At 38.2% G+C, this 22,049-nt stretch overlaps 1 protein-coding gene across 1 annotated transcript in view; it reads right to left on the minus strand.

The window, feature by feature from the left end:
• Window positions 1-4,071: 4,071 nt before the first annotated feature.
• LOC103175897 (BEN domain-containing protein 4) overlaps window positions 4,072-22,049 on the minus strand; it is a 20,587-nt gene continuing 2,609 nt past the window's right edge. The window contains exons 3-6 of the mRNA XM_042340370.1: window positions 13,488-14,045; window positions 11,570-11,661; window positions 7,460-7,700; window positions 4,072-5,755 (exon numbers count right to left, since the gene is read on the minus strand). Coding sequence (XP_042196304.1) covers window positions 5,535-5,755; window positions 7,460-7,700; window positions 11,570-11,661; window positions 13,488-14,045 — 1,112 coding nt within the window. The 3' untranslated portion in view covers window positions 4,072-5,534. The remainder of the gene's footprint in view (window positions 5,756-7,459; window positions 7,701-11,569; window positions 11,662-13,487; window positions 14,046-22,049) is intronic.

The raw sequence follows: 22,049 nt of genomic DNA on the forward strand, positions 1-22,049 counted from the left end.
GCTGTACAAAAATAACAGATCATACAGCATATTCTTGTGTGACATTCAATGTTTCCTGCTGACTTTACCCATCTGGTTATCAGTTTTGCACAAAGAGAGTCTCATCTGTGTCCTTCTAAAAGTGAAGCTGTTGAAAAGAATTCTGATTAATCTCAACATTATGTTCCAGCTATTTAGTTAAAATTGTATGTGAAAAATGACAATTTCACTGAGTCTGCTACTTCTAGAGAGATGTAATAACTAATATAGTTGAAATGGCCAGTTATAGTTGAAGGCCTGTGGATTAGTTCTTTCTTGGAAGTCAGAATGTTGTGGTTTCAAACCCCACCAAGGCTTTGACCTAATGGTCTCGGCTGATAGCGTGTTGCATTGTGCGAGGAGCCGTTCCTCAGATAACATGTTAAACCAAGGCCCCATTTGCCTGTTTGGGTGGATGTTAAACTTTAAGATACCACAACACTATTCAAAATGAGAAGGGAGTTTCCCCCGATGGCAAGGCCAGCAATCCCCCATCTACAACAACAAGATTGCATTTATGGATTGCCTTTCACGTCGGGAGGCCGTCCCAAGATGCTGGACAGTTGGGTCGGGACCCGAGCAGAGGGGGAAATAGTCAGGGTGAGGGGAAGGAAGGGAGGGAGCGAGGAGGGGGTAGAGAGTCGAGAGGGGATGGCAGACTAATCTCTTAAAGAAATCTAAAACTGATCATTCATTTAATGGCTATTTGTAGGACGTTTCTGTGCACAAATTGGCTGCTGCATTTGCCTTCAAAATATGGTCACGACATTCTATAGTAAATCCAGTGTTTTAAGTGCTTTAAGGTTTTATCTTGACATGAAAGGCAATATATCAAATGCAAGGATCTTTTTTTTATTTATTATTACTTCAGATCCAGTACTGTCCAGTGTAGCTTTACTGGACCATCATATTTCCTTCCCTATGATATTATGACTGATTACAAATTTTTTTTAGATCTATAGTTTTACTTGGAAGTGGAGAGTTTATTTGTTTTCTATGGGAGTATTGATTTTTTAAAAAATAAAATGAGAATTTAAAGTGACGTATTTAGATTGTGTGCATTTCTTTAAATGATACTTAAAATTATTCAAGGATTGGTGGAGGAATACTTATCTTAGAATGGATGGCAGACTAATTTCTTAAAGAAATCTTTATTGAAGTATATCTGCCAAAACTCAGAGCACCCACTGCTCAGGTTTTTCTCCTCTACTCCATAACCATAATTCTAGTAGTTAATAAACAGTCAGAAATGATGCCAAGAATAATTATGATGTAGTAGGGCAGAGAATATTTAATTAATGTTCAAATAGATTTATGCTTTTGGCTTTGTACTGAATATGTTAAATATGATCTATGGGTTAAATAAAATCACAAGACATGGTTAAATTTTATCCGTTTATAATTCATGTTGCTTTATGTACAAAGTCGCACCAAATAAAATAGGTTAGACATTTTTTTAAATGTGAAATTTATATCGCGGTGATGGAAGAAATTTAACTGGTAATAACAGTCTGTTCTACATCCCAGGAACCCATTAGGTGGATATTGTATTTACTGCAGCTGTGCAAGGTGAGTGTAAGCTGCAGCAAAGCCTTCACAATAGCACAGAAGGAGTCTGTTAAATGGCACATTAGCCTTTTAGAAAGAGGGGTCACAGCTTTGTGCATCAAAAAGATCCAATAAAATAACTTCTTGCCAGTGACTTGGATTACCATAAGATAAGAAATGTTATAGTTCAGTAAGTTTTACGTTATAACATTCACCCTTAAAAAGCAGTCGAATTACTTGAACAGATATGTAATAGGAAAAATGTTCTTTTTTTTAAATCAACAAAGCAATGGAGTGTAATTGGATATGAAAGTGTATTTTGTATAAGCAGAGAATTGTATGGTACTTTAAGGCTCTACGTGTACTTCTTACTTTCCAAATGTCACTTATACAATATAATCTAAAGTTATTCAATTTCTTAGAGTATGAAGATTAGAGGTAAAGAAAGTAAGTAAACAGGGAGGGAAAAAACTAGTGCGGAATGCAAACCTTTTCAATTCCATGTTCAAGTTAAATAGCATAATTTCACAATAAAATGATTGGTAAAATTCATCACAACTGCTAATTGGACAGATGTGAAGACAAGCATTGCTGGTGACTTATTACAACTTTTAAGATGATATAACTATAAAATGTAATGATTCTAAGATGTCAAATGAGAATCTGATATAAATACATGATAGGACAGTGATAGATACCTGTAGATACATTTTATTGTATGTTGCTGGTATCAAGCCAGCAACCTGAGAAAGTAGGAACTACATTTAGACATATACACACATTTTGAAAATAAAAAGCAGATAATTGACGTATAACAAAAAGTCTCTGTTGCAAATTAGTGCACACTTTTTAAAGACAGAGAGAAGTACACTTGTGAAAATGCTAACGTGTTACTACTCCTTCACAACAAAACGGGTTATTATATAGGTTTAATTTTCACTGCACTGAACAGTCACTCTTGACGCCGCATAAGACACAGGAAACAGTGCTCAACCTGAATGCTTAGAAATTATCCCACAGGTGATATTTCTTACCTAACTTGGGGGAGGTCAACATGTCTGAAAGAGTGATCAAATGGGAAAGGGGTGGAGTCAATAACATGATGATGCCTGATGTATTGGTTTTCAAAATTTATTGAAATCCATTTCATTGTTTAGGTGATGATTTCTTAATTTACCCTAAGTCCAGAGACGTAGAGCAATATTTAGGGCATTGTTATCTGCCCAGAAATCGCCTGTCAACCTGTGCAAATTAGCATGCATCTTGCAGGCTTGTGGAGAAGTCAGTTTCGGGTGTGACTGAAAAGCAGCAGCCTACTTGGAAGCAAAACAACTGCAAAAGCTGTAGTCAGATACCGAACTATGAGTTGGTTAAAAAAATGTGCACTGCTGCGGGTCCCTAAATGTACAGTTTCTTTAAAAAAAAGTAGTTTTAAATTAAGCATTGAAATAATGGTTCACAGTGAACAGGTTTGATTTCTCATTGGTTTTGAGTCAGTTGATCTCTCTTGGTGTGGTGATGGGATTGGTACGATAGGCTTCAGGGCTCCTGGAATATAGAGGAGAAAAACAAGCCATAATCTCTAATTTTGGATCAACCTTTTTTTGCAGACGACAGTATCAGACAAGTGCAAAGCGCTCTGGGACGCTATTCTGCCTAAGGAGACCTATATACATGCAAGTTGTTGTTGTTGGTTGTGAATTTCAATGAGTTAGTCTTACTCTGCAGACTCACGTGCAGAACGGCACGAGTACCAGGAAGGACCATTTCACTATGACTCCTATGAGAAGGGAAGATGGGGAGAAATATCTGTTAGTCAAAAGGGATGAAATAATATTGCACAAAATCACCAATAATATCTTAATGATCTGATCAAAAATAAACCTGGCAGTAGTTTGTTGTCTCTTTCATTTAAATGGGTGCAATTGGACTTATTTATAACTACTATACCATTTCTTACAAGGTCAAGTAGTATCGCTGATGTCAGGCCTCAGGTCTGTCCTGTGTAATTATTTATTTGTTATGTTGCAAACATTAACACAAACAATACCACCAGCTTTAACCTTAAGCCTAAACAAAACCAATGAAATTGGTCATTCCTTCCCATGGTTTGTTTGTGGAACATTGTTGTACAAATTGGCTGCTGTGTTTATAAACACACAGTCCACTACACTTCATTGTAAAAATCCTGTGAATGCTTTGTAAGGTCTTAATAATGTGATACCAACAAATTGCATTTGTATAGCACCTTTCAAGTTGGGAGGATGTCACAGGGTGCTGATAAGGCCCTAGAAAAAAATACAAGGATTACTATTATAATATTTCTATCAGTCCTTGGTAGAAAGAGGTCTTTATCATTGTGTTCCAACAAGAGAGAAGTTGGTAAGTTTACAGACCTTTAAACTTAAATTTAAACTTTCATCACAAAGGACAATATATTTACAGACCAGTGCAGTATAAGATATTGTTGCCTATTAAAATCTGCAAACATACTTTCCTTCAAATTATTGCCCTCTTGCATTTTAAAATAAAAGTACTGTTTACCAATTAAGGTATTAAAATATAGGGACCAATGCATGATGTCAGGCAGGAACCACTTTTAGATACACTATATTCTAGTGGTGGGGGTACATTTTTCTGTTCTGAAGTGTGTATTTGATCTGTGAGAAATGCCTTCTGCATCTGCTCTTCCTTTGCACTTAAGTATTTTTTCCACTCTCTTCAAGTTATTTTTGTCAGGTAGCATAACCTCTCCATCATTGATCATCTGTTTTGAAGCTTTGCGTGGATGGCTACCCTTTCTGATTTAGTGTTCACTGAATTGTTTTTGATTTTAAAAAAGATTAACAATGGTTTAGAGAAACCAATCACATTGTTGACAATGGGAAATGCTTTGTCATTTTGTCGTCACAGGTGTCAGTTTAGATGAGAAATACCTCCTATGGGATAAAATAATCATTGTTTGCCTTTTAAAATTTATTTTGCTTGATAAAAGTACTTTTAATACAGGTACTACACACACACCACAACATTCACCTTGAATGCACTTGTATATGTGGACAGAAGGTATTCAATCAAAGTGCAATATAACCATGGTCTGCATCTGAGATTCCGGGCGGGCATGGGAGCATTTTCAAAGGAATTCTAAGTCAATGCTTGTTTTCTGCCCGCAATTTGTTTTCTGTCATTGGTATCAATTGAAACATCATATTTCTTCTCAATTCCACAAAAGGAGGGCTCCATTTCTGAACTGTTACCAGGCACCAATTAATATTGCAATCAGAAAGTATTAAATGTCTGGAGAAAATATGTATTTTTATGCACTACAAAAGCTGGCCAAATTCAAATTATATTACTGCAAGTGGTGTAAAACACCATCACAACTATAAAGCCAATTCCAATTTTGAAGCCTTGTTCGATAAATCAATTCAACTGAACAGCTATAAGAGCTCCATAAAATGTTTCAGTTTATATGCAAGTTGGTTGATGCTCAAATACCCATATGGTCATATTCTCAATACTTTGGTCATTTTAGCTTTCAGAATATAACAAATTTGTATGCAGCTGTTGTAATAAATTCTGCACAATAATACTTTATGAAAATTTGGAATTTTAGTTCAACGGCCATTTCTGGCATACTTTGGCTGGATGTTGTCAATGTAATATTTAATTGCATTGTTTAAAATTGGGCAGATTGAGTGAAATTCCTCAATCCCAAGGCTGGGGATAGCAATTGGGGTGTCTAGAAAAATGGATATTAACCAAATTAATCACAGTCACACCAGGTTAACCTCTGAGGTCACGTTTGGTATATCTTCTGTAGGAAATGTTATTTCAGCTAAACATTCTAATTTAAAATCAATTTGTATCATATCTAGTTGGTGTCAACACCAATACACCCATAGATTAATATACATTCATTTTCTACAACAAAGTGGCAGTTCTGGAGCAGTGGAACTGTTGTCCATTCAGTCTGCAGATCCTTCGTGAGATCCCTTGTTAAACATTTCATCCTGGGACATCTGATGGTCAAAGCCTTCATAATATGAACCACTGCTGGTGCTGAAGAAAGTTGCCACAGCTCGTCCTTGGCGAGCATGTCCAACAGCATCACTGAACACTTTGTTAATTTGCTCTTCTGAAGGCATCCACCAGTCTGGATTGGAGGTGCAGTGCATTCGAATGAACTCTGCAAACACATCGAAGTAGAGAAACACAAAAATGATTCAAACAAAGAAAATAAATCTTACAAGAGAATACAAAGATCAAGCTCTGTCAGTAATTCTGACATGTAAATAAAATTGTGGTTCAGGAATCCCGCATCACGTTTGCAATAACAATGTCATAAAAATGTGTTTTTTTCTTGACTTTGTCTGAATCTATGTTCCAAGACAAAGTATTGCCTTCACAGCTTTTCGTTTTACTGCCTTAAATCCTATATGAAATGCTTCGCCAAAACTGACTATATTGAGGGTGAGACCATAACAGTATTTTAAAGGGAATTGGACAAACATTTGAAGAGGATGACTATTGGAGAATAGGGGGAAAGAGGTAATTGGGATTCGGGTACTTAACTGCAGAGCAAAAAGTTAGACTCAATAGGCTGAATGCCTCCTTTTTTGCTATAATTTCTATGATTCAACATTCAAAGTAGGGGCAGGAATGTTTCCACTAAGTGTGCACGTAAACTTAGACCTGAAAAGGACTTAACAACATTGCCTGATACAGCCTACTGAACCCTTTGCTCAGATGGTGCACTGCTAACTGCTGGAAATGTTCATGCTGCAGGTTACATTTCCATTCACACTCGCTACAATTTAAATATTTTGTGGTGCCATGATGTCTTTGATTTTGTCAATTTTTCTCCTTCAACTTTTTTCCTAAAGGTGTTTCACTCCTTCCTTCTGTTGGTGTGAGGCCCAGTGAGTTCCGGGTATCATCTTGTAAGTTGTGAAAGTAGCCATTATCATGTCTCCCCCACAAATGCTACCAGCTAACGCAGCACATAACACATTTTGAGCCTGTGGACTTCCTGGGCCATATGGTCCACTGCCTTTACTCACTAGGCCATCGGAGCTCACCCTATCTCCAACCACATTATTACACATCCATTCCCAATATAAATATTCCACGATACTTCAACATGCTTGCTCAACAACTCGCTCAAATTTAGCTGCAGAAAGCATAATATTATGTTGTTGTATGATTTACATGGCAAATAATTGGCCCATTATACAAAGAAATAATTTTGGGTGTGGATTCCTTTAAGGCAACCAACCTCCGTGTGGAGCAGGAATTGGCTGAGGCAACTAATGATGACTGAAGGCAAAATGCTCTCTACGTTTGCTGGTAAAATTCATTGCCTACTTTTTGTACAACCTTGACATTAAGGACCATCATTTCTGAACACCTGTAATCTAATAGCTATGTGTTTTGGGTATTGTAAATCCTTTCAGGATTTAGGGATTATGCGGTTTGCTTGTGTGACAATAATAGTGATAATAATAATAATCTTTGCATTTGATATAGCACCTTATCACGTCATCGAGACATCTCTAGGTGCTTCACAGGATATACTGTAAAGTGGAATGAGTTTGTTTTGTGGGCAAATGTGGCAGTCAATTGTGCACAGCACTAAAAGCTATGAAGTTAGTGACCATTTTTTTTTATTTGGGGGATTGTTGGTCAGGATACAGGGAGAACCTCTCTTCTCTTTTCGAATAGTGTCATGGGATCTTTAACAGCCACCCCCCATCTCGCACCTTACTCCGGCTGGCGCTCTGTCTCTAAGAAGGACGTTTTCCTTCATGTAAAGTACTGTATAAGTGTACAAAGTTGTTGTCGCTTTCTTGTTAAAGCAACTCATAAAATTGCAGCCCTGCATAATTCCTACCTCGGAGACACGTCACTTTGACAGGATCAAGGGGCCGCCGCTCTGGGCCTTGTTCCCCTAGTGGTACGGATCGTTTCCTTTTCCCCAGTCCACATGAATACTTCAGTTCATCTGTTGTAAACACAAATCTGATGAGATAACGGAGAAGCCGGCGACCGTCCTTTTTAGAGGAATTCACAGCCTCGTCCCACTGTTTACTAGTGATATAGACTGGATAGTTGTTCAACAACTGTTTATTTCCCTGAAAATCAGAGATAAAAAGATTTGAAATAAATGTTATAAAGAAATTAATCTAAAGTAGATCAGATAACAATACTCAGACACTTATCAGAGAAAACAATCTGCTCATCGCCCTCTAAGATTTATAACATATATCAAATAGTCCCTTCCTCCTTGAGGGGAATGTAAGCTGAGTCTCCTTGGAGCTGAACTGCCTCAAAGTGATAGACTTGGCAAACGGAATATCTCTGTGGTGGTCTCAGTAGTCCAGTCTGAGCCAGGTGGATCTGCAGTATTCCAGGGCACAGCTGATGACAGTACAGGCAGCCTGGTTCATTGGCAGCACTTGAAAGGGCAGACCAGTTACTGGGAGCAGAGATTCTTGCCACTCAACTCCTGTTAACCCTGCAAGCCAAAGCCCTAACAGCTGGTTTAGTCCTTCCTAGCTGGACAAGCAACCAGAAGCTTGCAAGTCAGAGCTTTCAATGACAAGCTATATAGTTTTAGCTGGTCAGACTCCAGCAGTACACCAAAACAGACTCTGGGGCCCCGAAGCCTTGGCTCTTGCCAACCTGCGGCTAATACTCTCCAGAGTTAGGTACCCAGGATGAGTCCCTCCAGGGAGACAACTGAGATTCAGGTTAATTTCCATGTGTAGGTGACTCAGATGTAGACAGAAATCTTAGTCTAATTTGGATACTTTTAAGCATAGTGATGAGTTTCTGCATGTGTCAGACACCCAGCTGACAAAAAAAATCAGTTGCTCGATAGATCAGCTATACAAGACTGAAACCTATAAGGTATTATGATCTAATATGCAGTGATATCCAATGAGAATATTTAATAAGGCAGCCAAGTAAGGAATGTTTCTGGTAAATGAAGGTACATCATGCAGTCCAGAACCACAACAACTTGCATTGGTATAGCCCCGTTCATGTGCCAGAGCTCATGTGCAGGCTGTTCTTAGTTAGATTGTGTCAGAGCAGAGTTCCAGAGAATCTGTGTGTTGGACCTCCAGTTTTCTTACCAACAAATCCCATTATAAATCGCTGCACATCCAACCATAAATTGTCTACAGCTACTCAATTAATAAAATATGTGTACAAAACTGCCTCATTATTTATGTCCCTGAAGAGTTACTGCCTCTGATTACATTATAATTTATGCAGAATATTGTGAGCCCTAGTAATCAACGGCAGATTCAAAATAGTTTTTATTGATTTCAAGAGGAAGCAAAGAACTTTATCATGTTTTGCTTTATGCAATGGATACAAGGGACACTGGCAACAACAGCACAACTCAGAATTGAACAAAAAATCAAATAGGTTAGGCTTTTTTTTGCTAGAAAAGAGATGTTTAAAGAAGTACCCAACAGAAGTGTTTAAACTATAAAAGGACTTGTTAAGGTTAACATAAATAGGCTGTTTTCAATGGTCTGTAACCGGGGACCGCAAATATGAGATAGCGACTAAGGGATCTAAAAGAGAATTTAGGAGAAAATACTTTACATAGAGGTGGTGACATTGTGGAACTCACTGCCTGAAGCCATGTTTAATCAGACAGTGCAATGACCTTCAATATGATGGAGAGAGGAATGGCAGGGTATGGGAGGGAATAGAAACACTGGCACGGACAGGTTGGGCTCAGTGACCTCTTTCCGTGCTGTACATTCTTTGTAAGTTATATGTGCCACATATTTAGTTGAGGCAACATTGTAATTTTTGGGTTCAGGTTGGAGCTAGAACCATTTTGTATCACAGTTTGTATTAAATTCATTCTCAGCCATCTACTCACTCACTGGTATTCATTATTCTATATATATTTTAAAATTCCGAATTTTCTCCCTTCTTTCTCTCCTAGGCACTGACTTTTCCTAGGAGTTCAGTTCCATGGGCATTGACCACCCTCCAGTACTTTTGTTTCGGTCAGCCAAGTGTTTGACACATACAGAAACCCAACTAGACTAAGAGTTTCACATTTGCATGCCACCTAATCATAAAAAAATTCCATTTATGTGGAATGGTATGCATTTGACTTTGATATCCAGCTACTTTGATATCCAATGCTGTGATCCAGGTTTACTCAACACCAGCTGCTTGCTCCAGGTCCTCAGAAGAGGGTACTTGGCAAAGAGATGTGCTTGCCATTAAGTCAACTCTGCCTCCAGGCTGCTGGGCAACAAGTCAGTGTAGCCATTTCCTATAAAGCCACCACTTGCACCATTCACTCCTCACAAGGATAGAATACAGCCTACTCTTTCTTGATCAATGAAATTCTTTGATACTTCCTTGGTATCAGTGCGATTGAATGAACTGGTTCTGAGAGCCAACGGAAACTTGATGGATTGAATGGCTTCCTTCTGTGTTGTAAGTGTCCATATTCTACAATTCTCAGTCTCACTCGGGTCACTTTCCTTGTTGATAGATACCACACTTGCACTCTGGAACACTGATGGGGTGCATGTGCCTCAGGGAGAATCTTATTGACCAGCCTTAGAAGAGCAGCTCCTAGGAAGGTCGACAGTTCCTAGAATTGATCTATAAGACCTCCTACTCAGAGCAACTTTAATACCATTTGGTATTAATACCATTTATCCTTGCTACTCGCCAGGTGATGCAGTGAAAAGTCCACTTTCTCCCAATTGACCCTCCAGTACATCCCCATGTGGGTTTTTCACCTGGTCGTAACACAGCCAAATGTGCACACGCACTACCTCAGCAGTGTGCAGGGGTAGGGAGTCACTGGGGAATAAATGATCGAATATGAATTGAACATACATAAATCTACAACTTTAGTTTTAATTTCAGGAGCACCCAATTGTAATATTGAGCTGTTGAAGGAATCACAAGGAAAAGGCTTACACTGAAGATACAATATGTTTCAATACAAGATGTAGCTTCAATCAGTTCCATGTTGTTCTACCCATGTACAATAAAGAATAACCTGCCTACGGTTCATGAATGAGAAAGCTAATTCAGGATAAGCACTTGCATCAAGAGTTATCCTGCAGCATATATAATTCTCATGGTTTTAGCCTTGAAACTTTGCCTTAAAATGTAAAATTGTGTGGAATTTGGAAACATTTCACACAATCGCTAATTTTAAGGCAATGGTATTAAAGCTAAGATCAAGAGAATTTGTGGGGCCTTTTATTTCCCAGTCAGTTTCTTATCCAAGTATTCCATGTAAAGTTGGGTTTTATTATGCTTGATTAGCATAGACACCATTAACATTGTGGAATTTTAGCCCCTTCACAAAAGTGTCGAAGTATTGTACCTTCTGCTATATCCTGTAACATCTTAACACAGCACTGGAGCTCACTCTTCCCTCTTATGTTTGAAATATCCAACCTCAGATAATTAGATTTTTGCTTCCAAATATATGGTTGAATATGCAAATCCAAACTCTCCTATATGCACTGCCAGTTTAAGATGTTACAAGTTAAGAATGCAAAACTACTGAAAATAACACATGGGCAAAATAGCTTGCTGATAAAGTAGTGCAAATAAGCAAGTAAACTGGGCAATCCCAAACACACATTATCACATATCACATCTAGTCCCTAAAGTCAAACTGCACACCTCTTCATGGTGTTTAATGTAGCTGCTAATTTCTACAATTGCATGCAGAATATATCCTTGCAAACAAAATAAGTGAAAAAAACAGACAAGCCTCCATGATTAGTTCGAAAGATGGGTAATTGTTGAATTTCCCACATACTCCAATTATACATCAGGGAATCAGGACTTAGGGAAAACAAAAATCAAAGTGGAGAGAAAGGTGATACGATGAGCTGTAATCTCAATTCTCAGCAGTCCTGCTAAATAAGTTATAATTTTCCTAAAGCATGGAAGAACTCAATGCAGGAGACCATATTCCACCCAAAAGTACCTCTGTTGGCTGCTCATCTGGGACTGGTTGAACAAGTTGGTTGTGATGCTGGAGTACAGTCTTGTAATAATCAAGAACAGTCTGGCAGGGCACTGTATGAAAGAAAACCAATGCAAATAAGCATATAGCACAGTCATCGTATGCATCTTAACAGAATAGACCATGGCATTCACTAAACAAATGGGAGAATATTGTCTCTTTTTGCCTGGGTCGATAATACACTGTATGTAGATGTAACAACTGTATCCCGTAACCTCATTGTAAATCACCAGCCTATCTAGCCTTCAGCAAAGCAAAAGATCTTTACCTAAAAGAATATCTGGCTGTCCGGAAAACTTTTACACTTTGCTGACGTCAATAGATGAAAAAGGGTCTAAAACATTGTGATTTCTGTTATGGTCTCAAATAGTCGCAAATAGGGATTGCTCCTGGTATGTCAATCATTTCCAGTTACTAAAACTCTTCTCAGAATATAGATCACGACAGTCTTACAGCATATAAATTAGGTATAATTCCTCACATCTGTGACACCCACCTACAAACATATAAATGTCAGGGATTATGAGCTTGCTGGTCTTAAATAATTTAACCACAGGCGGCCTTGATATATAGTTAATTGGCCTGTATACATATACTATTCAAAGAGATTGGAATGTGTTTTTGTGTAGGTGAAAACAGATGGCCAGGAATCTTAGGTGTGAATCGCACACTCCAGGAGATAAATAGGCATGTGGTCTGATTAAAACAAGACTACAAAGCAGCCATTAGGAAGCTAAACAAAGAGTTCTACATATATTGTACACAATGGTGGCTTTTGAAGTCTCTCTTGCTCAATTCATTGAAGGTTTTTAACTACATAAATGGCTACATTTTAATATTCTCCAGTTATCTTGAACCTTTTGGAAGAGAAGCAACAAGCTTCTCGGGTTCATTAGCTGCAGACAAAATCCCAATGCTGTGATTGGGCTTGTTGAATAATTAGCCTTTACTTAGTTAAGAATTCTTGCTTTGAATCAGATCAAACTTTCAGCAACTTAATAATGAGGTAACTTGTATGAATCTAAAAGGTGTGTTTTGGCATTCTATTTAACTGCAAGGGGCAGTGCTGATTATCACAACCGAGTGTGATTCACATCCATGTTCATACGAATTGTATCAACTGTCCAGTTTGGGGTCTCTGTATAGCAATCTGAAGCCCAAAGTTCCCTTATACTTAGCCTGCAAGGTTATTTTGCTTTAATATTTAAGATTGGACAGAATTTGTGTAAAACTCTTAAATTCAGCTTTAATTTGAAGCCAGTTCTTTTAAAGAACTGTGAACAATAGGCTTCCAAACACTGTATGAAGTTTAACAATTTATCATAATTCTGTATTTGCTTCAATTTGAATGGAAAATAGCCTTAAGGCCTTTTGGGTGTAAACAAACTGGCTCCCATCGTTTGTCACCATCCTACTGAGCTTGTCAAGTAATTGATCTTTATTTCATTCCTCAGAACAGGAGGCTCCCTGGGTGATTTTCTCATTTTTTAACACAGAGGTGCTCAGGGCAATTACAATGTCCCAGTTGCTGCTCTAACTGAAGTTAGTCAGTACGGTGCAGGCCAGGATTAGTACATCGAACCTTCTTACCTGTATGGTTTAATGCTGAGTGCTTCCTTTATCCACTAATCTCAATTGGAGGAGTCCTGCAATATCACTTTATAAGTAAACAAATTGTGCTGTGAATTCTGGGGTTTGTTATCATGTTTGTTTAGTAATATTTAATTTTAACTAGAAACCAGGTTTACAAATTCCATAATTGTGTAGAATGGTTCAATACCAATGTTTCCACCAAATCATACAATATTCACATGAAAGGTGACCGTTAGGGGCAAAAATCAAAAGAGTATTAAAACCTTCAGGTTAAACGTTCACACACCTGGAACGATATCCAGTGTTCTCCTTAATTCCTCATTTTCTTGTTGGAGTGAAATTACTTCCTGTTCCAATTCCTGGCACCTCTGACAATAACCATCTTCCTCTTCCTCCTCTGGAAGTGTGGATGATGGATGGCCATGTGATTCAGATGTTGCTGGGGAGGTCCATCCACCTAATGTATGGGTAGGAGAGGTGGAATGTGGATCCATTTCTGTCACAAGGCCATATTCGCTCATTCCTACAGTACTCTGTGAAGGCCGTCCTCCAGCCAATAGGTAACTTTGTAGGGAATCAGTAAACACACGGAGCAAGGCTGATGTTTGGTGTCTTTTTTGTGCGTAACGTGATTCCATCTCCAGGTTGTTTGATGTCCATGACTCGTTTGGGATAACTTTGGCTAGCTGGCAGTGCCCTGTGCACTCATCGTAGCATCCACCCTCTTTTTTCACACAGGACATGACTTGAGGCTGGCTGGTATCCAGTAGTTTCCCATTGTCCTTCAGGAGAGTCAGGACTCGACTACATTGCTGTGCAAAGGCATCAAGTATTAAACGGCTCTCTGTGTGGGGCAGAAACACAACAGTATGGTACTCACAAACAGAAAATAGTCTTGCAGCAGTCAAAGACTAAACCCCCTTCATTTTTCACCATTTATTCTGTGCTTAATTGACTTAATGGAGTTCAGAATGTGAAGTGGTTTAGACTAAAGGCCTATTTCAATGAGGACAATAGTGCCTTTCACGTCAGATAGATGTCCCAAGGCACTGAAATTACATATCAGGGATGTGAGGGGGAATTGGAGGATTGACATCAGAAGTATTTCTTTAAACCGAGGGTAATTAACAGGTGATAAGGTGACAAGGAAGGGTGGTTGAAGCCAGTTCATCGGATTCGTATCAGAAACAGTTTAATGAGAAGAGGGTATGGGTGATATTCTGGAGAGCTGAGCCCAGAGTGGGGTCCTGTAGCTCAGTGGTTAGAGCGCTCGCCTTGCGAGCGAGACACCTGGGTTCGATTCCCGCCATGGCAAAATCTTGGGCAAGTCTCCTTACTCCACATGCCTGATAAATAATCCCTCAAGAAAAAAACCCAATAATAAATAGGTCACTTCAATCCATGACTGTTTGTGGGACACTGCTGTGCACAATTGGCTGCTGCGTTTCGCCCACAAATATACAATCAATTCACTTTACAGTATATTCTGTGAAGCGCTTTGAGACGTCTAGAAGATGTGAAAAGTGCTATATCAAATGCAAGGATTATTATTATTATTATAGACCAAATGGGCCGAAGGGCATTTTTCAGCTGAACCTCTCGTGAAAAATGTTACTTTCAATTGATAGAAAAAAATGGTGCTTATACTGAGACAAGATAAATATGTGAGCTTCCAAAAATGAATGCTTTGCCAAATGCAAATGCTACCTCCAAATTAGTTTACCGGACAAACACATTTCAACTGTGGATATTCCAGCGTTTAAAGTATGAGACACTTGCGGGATTAATTCATATTGATTTGCGAACTCACAAATTTTATTTCACCCGGGGAACAGATTCATGTACACATTTCAGGGGCCCGTAATACCATTTCAAATTCAAAATTCAAAAAGAGTTCAAAATTCTCTTCCTCACCTTCAAGGCCTTGCCCCCTCCTACCTCTCTGACCTGCTAACCCCGTATCAACCTGTCTGCTCCCTCTGCTCAGCAGGCTTCAACCTGCTACATGTCCCCTGCCTACCCCGCCCCACCATCGGTGGTGGGCCTTCATCCTCTCTGCCCTTCTGGAACTCCATCCCACACTCCCTTCAACTTGCTCCTTCCCTTGCCTCCTTCAAGGCATGCCTCAAGACCCTCCTCTTCTACCATGCCTTCAGCCGCCCTTCTACTCTCTTTGTCCTCCATCTCCCTGATCCCATCCCCCCACCTCGGTGCCTTGGCTGTCCTCCGGATGTGAAAGGCACTTCACAAATGTAATTTTATATTGTATTTAACTTAGTGATTCAGTGATGGCCAAACTGTGGGAGCCGCCAAAAAGCGTTACCCCAAACGTTTGCACAAATCTGGGTAAGTTTGTGTTCGATCGGATGCCTGTAGTGCATGATGTTAGCACTCTCAGGATTTTGTAATATTCTTACGAGTACAGATAATTGTTCTAATCAGTTCAGAAGTGTCTGTAATTATGACGACAGATATCATAGTTGGATTTCCCTAAGATTTAATAGACAACACAGTTACACTATTACACAGATACCAAATTATAAGAACAGTCAATTCAAAGACAGGAGTTCTCCCTCTTTCACAAAACCCTTTTGCGGTTGGTCTCTGTCTCCCCAGCTATTGATCTCCCAGGCTTCTATCACCACCACATCAAAAAGGACTGTCATGTCTCAACCCAACAATTGGGTTTTCACACCTAACAAAGTTTCAAAAGCAGAGGTTAACCTTGCTGCAAAACATATATCATTTACTATCCACATAACTATAAAATAAGGCACTATATCAAATGCAAGGATTATTATTATTATTACTAACCACATATCTCCATTTGTTACTTATTGTTCCATATCTAATCAACTTATCTCAAATAGAATGACCAGGGGCTCCTTCATTTGGAGACATCTGAAACCTTTACAATTCATGTTCCACATTTTCCTATAACCGTAGCTCAGTGGTTAGAGCACTCGTCTCGCAAGCGAGAGACCTGGGTTCAATTCCTGGCAGGGCGAAACCTTGGGCAAGTTTCCTTACTCCACACGCCTCTGTTTACCTAGCAGTAAGTAGGAACCTGATTGTTAGTCGATTGACAGATCACTTTTCTGGGGGTAATAATTCCTTTACAAAAAAAACTAATAAATTGGTCACTCAATCCACGACTGTTTGTGGGACACTGCTGTGCACAATTGGCTGCCACATTTCACTCACAAAATATACAGTCAATTAATTCACTTTACAGTATATTCTGTGAAGGGCTTTGAGACATCTCAAAGACGCGATAAGGCGTTATATGAAATGCAAGGATTACTATTATTACATCTAATAAAGTCTACCGTTATGAGCCAAGAGCAGTTGTGATGAGCTAAAATAATTAGCTCATCAATTTGTTGGCCAGAAATTGACTGCTAGAATCACCTAGACAGTAAACATACTTTACAGTAAAACTCTGTGAAGTGGCTTGAGATGTTTCAAAGTCATAACATACTAAATCAATTTAAATGTATTTAAATTTGATGAATTGGTCACTCTAAAGATAACTGATGCCATTGATGGGATTGGAACATGTATTACACCCAGCATCAATAAATTACAGATTAGGTGCAATACATAAAGATCACTTTGAACTACCTCATAACAAATGTTAGTGCAATATCAGAGGCACACCTTAATTGCACCACTGGCATTTCCATTTCTCCCACTGGCATTCCTTTGATGTCTTTGAATAAAATGGAAAATTAACATCAAGTAATGGGTAGAGAAGGAAAAATTTGATCTCGTCAGTCTGAGCTAGATTCAACTCCTCATCCCAAATATAAAAGTACAACCTACTGTGGCAGTCAATCTTTCAACTTGCTGTTGACCTACCAGTGGATTGGTATTTTTAATAAAGCCAAAGGCTCAAAATTACTCAAGATCATAGCCTGAAGACCGCTGTCTGAAAAATTAAGATTGTGCCGAATTTTAGAAAATCTTTAAATTCTTTAATCTAAATTCAAAGCCAGTTTGCCACTCTTCTTAACAAGAAATGCGGAAAACAGGCTTCTAAATCAAGTCTGAATTTAAGAATTTTCCACAATTCTACACAATGATAACTTTAAAACAATGGTATTAAGACTAAGATCACAGGGATTTACGGCCTCCAGTTCATGGCAGGATACATGACAAGTTGCTGCTTAAATGTAACAGTCGTGTGGTACCCATAACATTGGATAATGGATCCAGTGTTGGACCATTTCATGAGAAACTTGTTCACAATCCAAGCAAGCAGAAAGCAGCTGCCATGTTGCTATACTTGTGCTAGAAATACTATGTTATGAATTGCATTTCTCCACATCACTATTCAGCTGTGGAGAGTTCAGAGCCAGACAATTCTGTTCATCAATAAGCTATTAGAATTTTTCATTTGCTAAAATAAGATTCCATTGCCCTTTAAATTCTGACGTCTATAAATGTACAACAGAATGTCAAAGTACAGAACACATATACTGCAGCATTACACTGTCAGAAGCATTCCTTGGTATGATAAAAAAAAACAATTCTGCTGTTGTCACATTTTTAATAAGGTGTGCAGATGTTTCTATAAACCTTTTAGATGGTTAATTATGCATCTTATACTTTAGCTGCAGTATCTGATTGAAGAAAGTCAATTTTTGTGCCAAGTACACAGCACGACAGATAAGATTTTGCATACAGAACTCCAGCTAGAGTTATTATGCTTTAAATGCTCTGAACAGTCATCACTGATTGGCTGTCATTGATGTGATGATTCATAAATATGTATAAGGTGGTGTACAGGCATGTCTGACACTCTTTCATCAGCTGAAATAGATACGGTACAAAAGGTCTGATAGTGGGGCTCGATATGCATACAAATAAGACTAATAAAACTGGAATAAAAATCACTGCAGTATCCGTAAGCTAACATTGGATTTATAACAATTTGTAGACTGATTTTCAACCTGCTTAAATGTCATTCTGAATCTTTTGCTTGTCAACATAAGGGATAATGACAGAGACTGAGAATGGAACTGTTTTCCATTTTGTAACTAGCAACTGCGTTAGCCCCTGTCGCTTTGTTTACTTTCACTTAAACAAAGACAGAAAGGTGATATGCTCCTGGCTGCCTTATATTTCTGTGTTTATTGGTGATGCAGCAGTAACAATGTTTGACAACGCAGGGCATAAATTACAAAAATTACTATGCACGGTAAGTGCTTGGATAAAATAAAATAGGGGATATCAATGTTGCAATGTTGACTCTCTTGAGCCAGAGTGCTGGATATTATCCTCCCAACCCATGATGATGGAATTTCTGCCCTTGCTAACCACCGTATCTTCTCACAGAAAGCATCCCTGAATTCATTGTTGAAATGCAGTAGTTCTGTTCTGGGCTAAACCAGAGCAGAAGCCTAAATTGATTGTAAACTAGATCATCTACATAAATCAGGGGATTTGAGATCCTGTGTGAATCCCACCTACCCTTACCCATTTTAGGGCATCACACTAACCTCCGATCTGCCGGCTGTCCAGTGTATTTTTAACAGAAAGAAAACAAATTCAAGAACATTTTGCTGATCTCCACTACAGACTCACTTGTATTAAAATGTAACTGCACAGCTCATTTCAGTTATGACCTCAAATGTCAGCAGAGAAAGAGAGAAAAAAAAGCATCCTCTGCATGGCGTTGATTGACTGGTGCATAGAGGATAGAAGGCAGCGCACGGTTGACATTGTATTAATACACTGTGACATGGTACCTGCCATCCTTTGTATGGTGAACACAGTAAATACGTCTCATTTCCACGACTTCCTTTTACAAATCAAACAACATTAAAAGGACTTTAATTCATTTTGACATCTTTTTGTTTTCGTTTTTACTAGATGTGATTTAACAGTGAGCATTATCATTTTATTGTTGTGAACTGGCTCAGTGAAGGCACTACTTGCACAGAACAACAAAACTCATTTTTTGCATTATTGGGCAGAATTGGCATGACACTCTCACAAACGATTTGACTGCAAGTTTCTAGTCAATGTAGATCTTTTATCAACAAAGACAGTCAAATATAAAATTACATCAAAGAGGACAGTGGACTGTAATTTGGACAACATTATTTTAACTTTTATGAAGACACATTTGGAAACCTGTGGCCAACCACTTTTTTTAAAACAAATGATTAGATGGAAAGGGATCAGAAAAGAATAGTTTCAGGACTCAGCTCAAAGTTAGGAGATGAGACTCACAGAGCTGAAAGTGTATTCATTGTAAAAAAAAAGTTTGAAGGGAGAAGTGTGATCCAACTCTTTAAAATAATTAGTGCATATATAATGTAATGCATTATACTGTATTCCACTTAGACAGTGAAAGAAGAAATTGAGTTAAAATTAAAAAGTGGAACCAGAGATTCAAAGTTGTTTTTCTTCTTACTTTCGTATATTTAAACTTTGGGTAAGTTTACTTACTCCACATGCCTGATAGTAATCCCTCAAGAAAAAAAAACAAGAAAAAATTGGTCACTTCAATCCACGACTGTTTGTTGTACACTGCTGTGCACAATTGGCTGCCGCGTTTCGCTCACAAATATACAGTCAATTCACTTTACAGTCTATTCTGTGAAGCGCTTTGAGACATCTCGAAGACGTGAAAAGCACTATATCAAATACAAGGATTATTATTATATTTAGTTGAGCTCACAATGTGGATGGATTTGTACGGTCGGTTGAAGGAGTGGGCTTGAAGAACCACAAAGGTATTTCCTGTTCCACACTTCCTAATGATTTATTTCTCCTTTAAACTTAATTCAGGTGATCTCATGCAAAAAGCTCAAATTACTGAATAATTGATATTTAACCACAAAGTTAACACTTTTCACCACAAAGCTAAAAGCCATTCAAAGTGGACGGCTTCCTGTGGTGAGTTTTGCCAGTTCCCAGCAATGACAATTATAGGTGCATTAATAAGAGAGAAGAAGTAATTTTGATTAATATGCTTTCCACACCACAATATGGTTTGATGTTGGCTTGACAAGGAGAGCCATTAAGAGCAATCATAGAGAATCAAATAATCTGTATCATCTCGTCCTCATGATCAGAGGTTTAAATGTGGAGACCTCTTGCAGCAGAAGATGAAAAATGAAGAGAAAAGAAATCCATCTATGGAATTACACAAACAAACATTTATAACAAGTCTGGTCCTAAAAGAAGATTCAGGTTCTGCTGAACAAACTGAATAAAGTTCACAGTCACACAATACAATTCATTAAAAGAAATGGGGCCCACTGGCCATTGCAAACTTCTTAATGATACATTTGAATATTAATGTGAAGAGAATTATTAATCTTCTAGGTACAATTACCATCAAACTGCTTCCCTGTGACAAGCAAAAAAGCTTAGTAGAGATTGTGCAATGCCTTTAGTATGCCACAAATTCACGAAATAAAATCAGAAACTCTTGGAATATGCAAAGTACAACAGGTACTTTATATATACAGGTCAATCAACATCTGGAAGGAAGAGATACATTAGAATACATTAGAATATACAGCACAGAAACAGGCCATTCAGCCCAACTGATCTATGCCGGTGTTTATGCTCCACATGAGCCTCCTCCTGCCCTTCCTCAACTAAGCCTTCAAGCATAACCTTCTATTCCTTTCTCCCTCATGTACCTATCGACCTTCCCCTTAAATACATCTATGCAACAACTCCTTGTGGTAGTATATTCCACATTCTCACTACTCTCTATGTGAAAACATTTCTTCTAACTTCCCTATTTGATCTATTTGAGACTATTTTATATTGATGGCCCCTGGTTTTGGTCTCCCCCACAAATGGAAACATCTTCCCTATGTCCACCCTATCAAAACCTTTCATAATTGTAAAGACCTCTATCAGGTCACCCCTTACCCTACTCTTTTCAAGAGAAAAGAGTCCAAGCATGTTCAGCCTTTCCAGATAGTTCCATAGCAGTTTACCATAACTTCCCTGCTTTTCATTTCTATCCCTCTAAAAATGAACCCCAATGTCTGGTTTGCCTTTCTTATGGCTTTATTAAGCTGCGTTGCTACTTTTAGTGAAGTATAGGTTAAATGTTTGGAAGGTTAAGATAGGTTAAATGTTTGGAATATATTGGAATACAAATTTACGAAATAAAATCAGAAACCCTATGAAGGGTTACACCTGAAAAAAACAATTTTGTTTTTCAGATACTAATTGTGCTATGCTGCTTCACTAGCATTTTCAGCTTTTATTTCACATTTTCAGCGTCTGCAGATGTTTTTATCCAAAAATTGATGCCCAACATGAGATGTAATATTTAATATTAGTACTTTGCAATGATATAGTAATTTAACAGTTTGCTGACCAATGAAAAACAATAATAAATACTTCCAAAGAATAGCAACAACATCAAATTGTCTTTATATAGTGCCTTTCACGTCGGGAGGAATGAAGCAGCAATGTGAAAAGCATAAAGGTGTGAAAACAGCCTTGGGCTATAGGCTGGAGGAAATCTACTTGGACAAAATGACCAAACAAAGGAACCACTTATCTATCTATTAAGTTCGACACTTGTTTTTCATCTTTATTTTTTATTGTGATGTAAGAGTGTTTGTTTCACTGCAAAACCAGTTTGTTCACCGATCATCTGAAACTGCTGTCAAGTGCTTACAACCAACATAAAAATGTGAAAAAAAACTTGGAAGAGGAGAAGCCATTGAGAGCCCATGAAGCCCACTCCTGGACCGTGTGTAGATGTCAATCCCTTTATATCAGAACAATTTTGGCCAAAGAAATTGTACAATAATAAAGATAGATAGGTATCTTTGGCCAATTTTGCTAACCTGTTTGTTGG

This window comes from Callorhinchus milii, unplaced genomic scaffold, assembly GCF_018977255.1.
Source record: "Callorhinchus milii isolate IMCB2004 unplaced genomic scaffold, IMCB_Cmil_1.0 Scaffold1, whole genome shotgun sequence".
NCBI lineage: Eukaryota > Metazoa > Chordata > Chondrichthyes > Chimaeriformes > Callorhinchidae > Callorhinchus > Callorhinchus milii.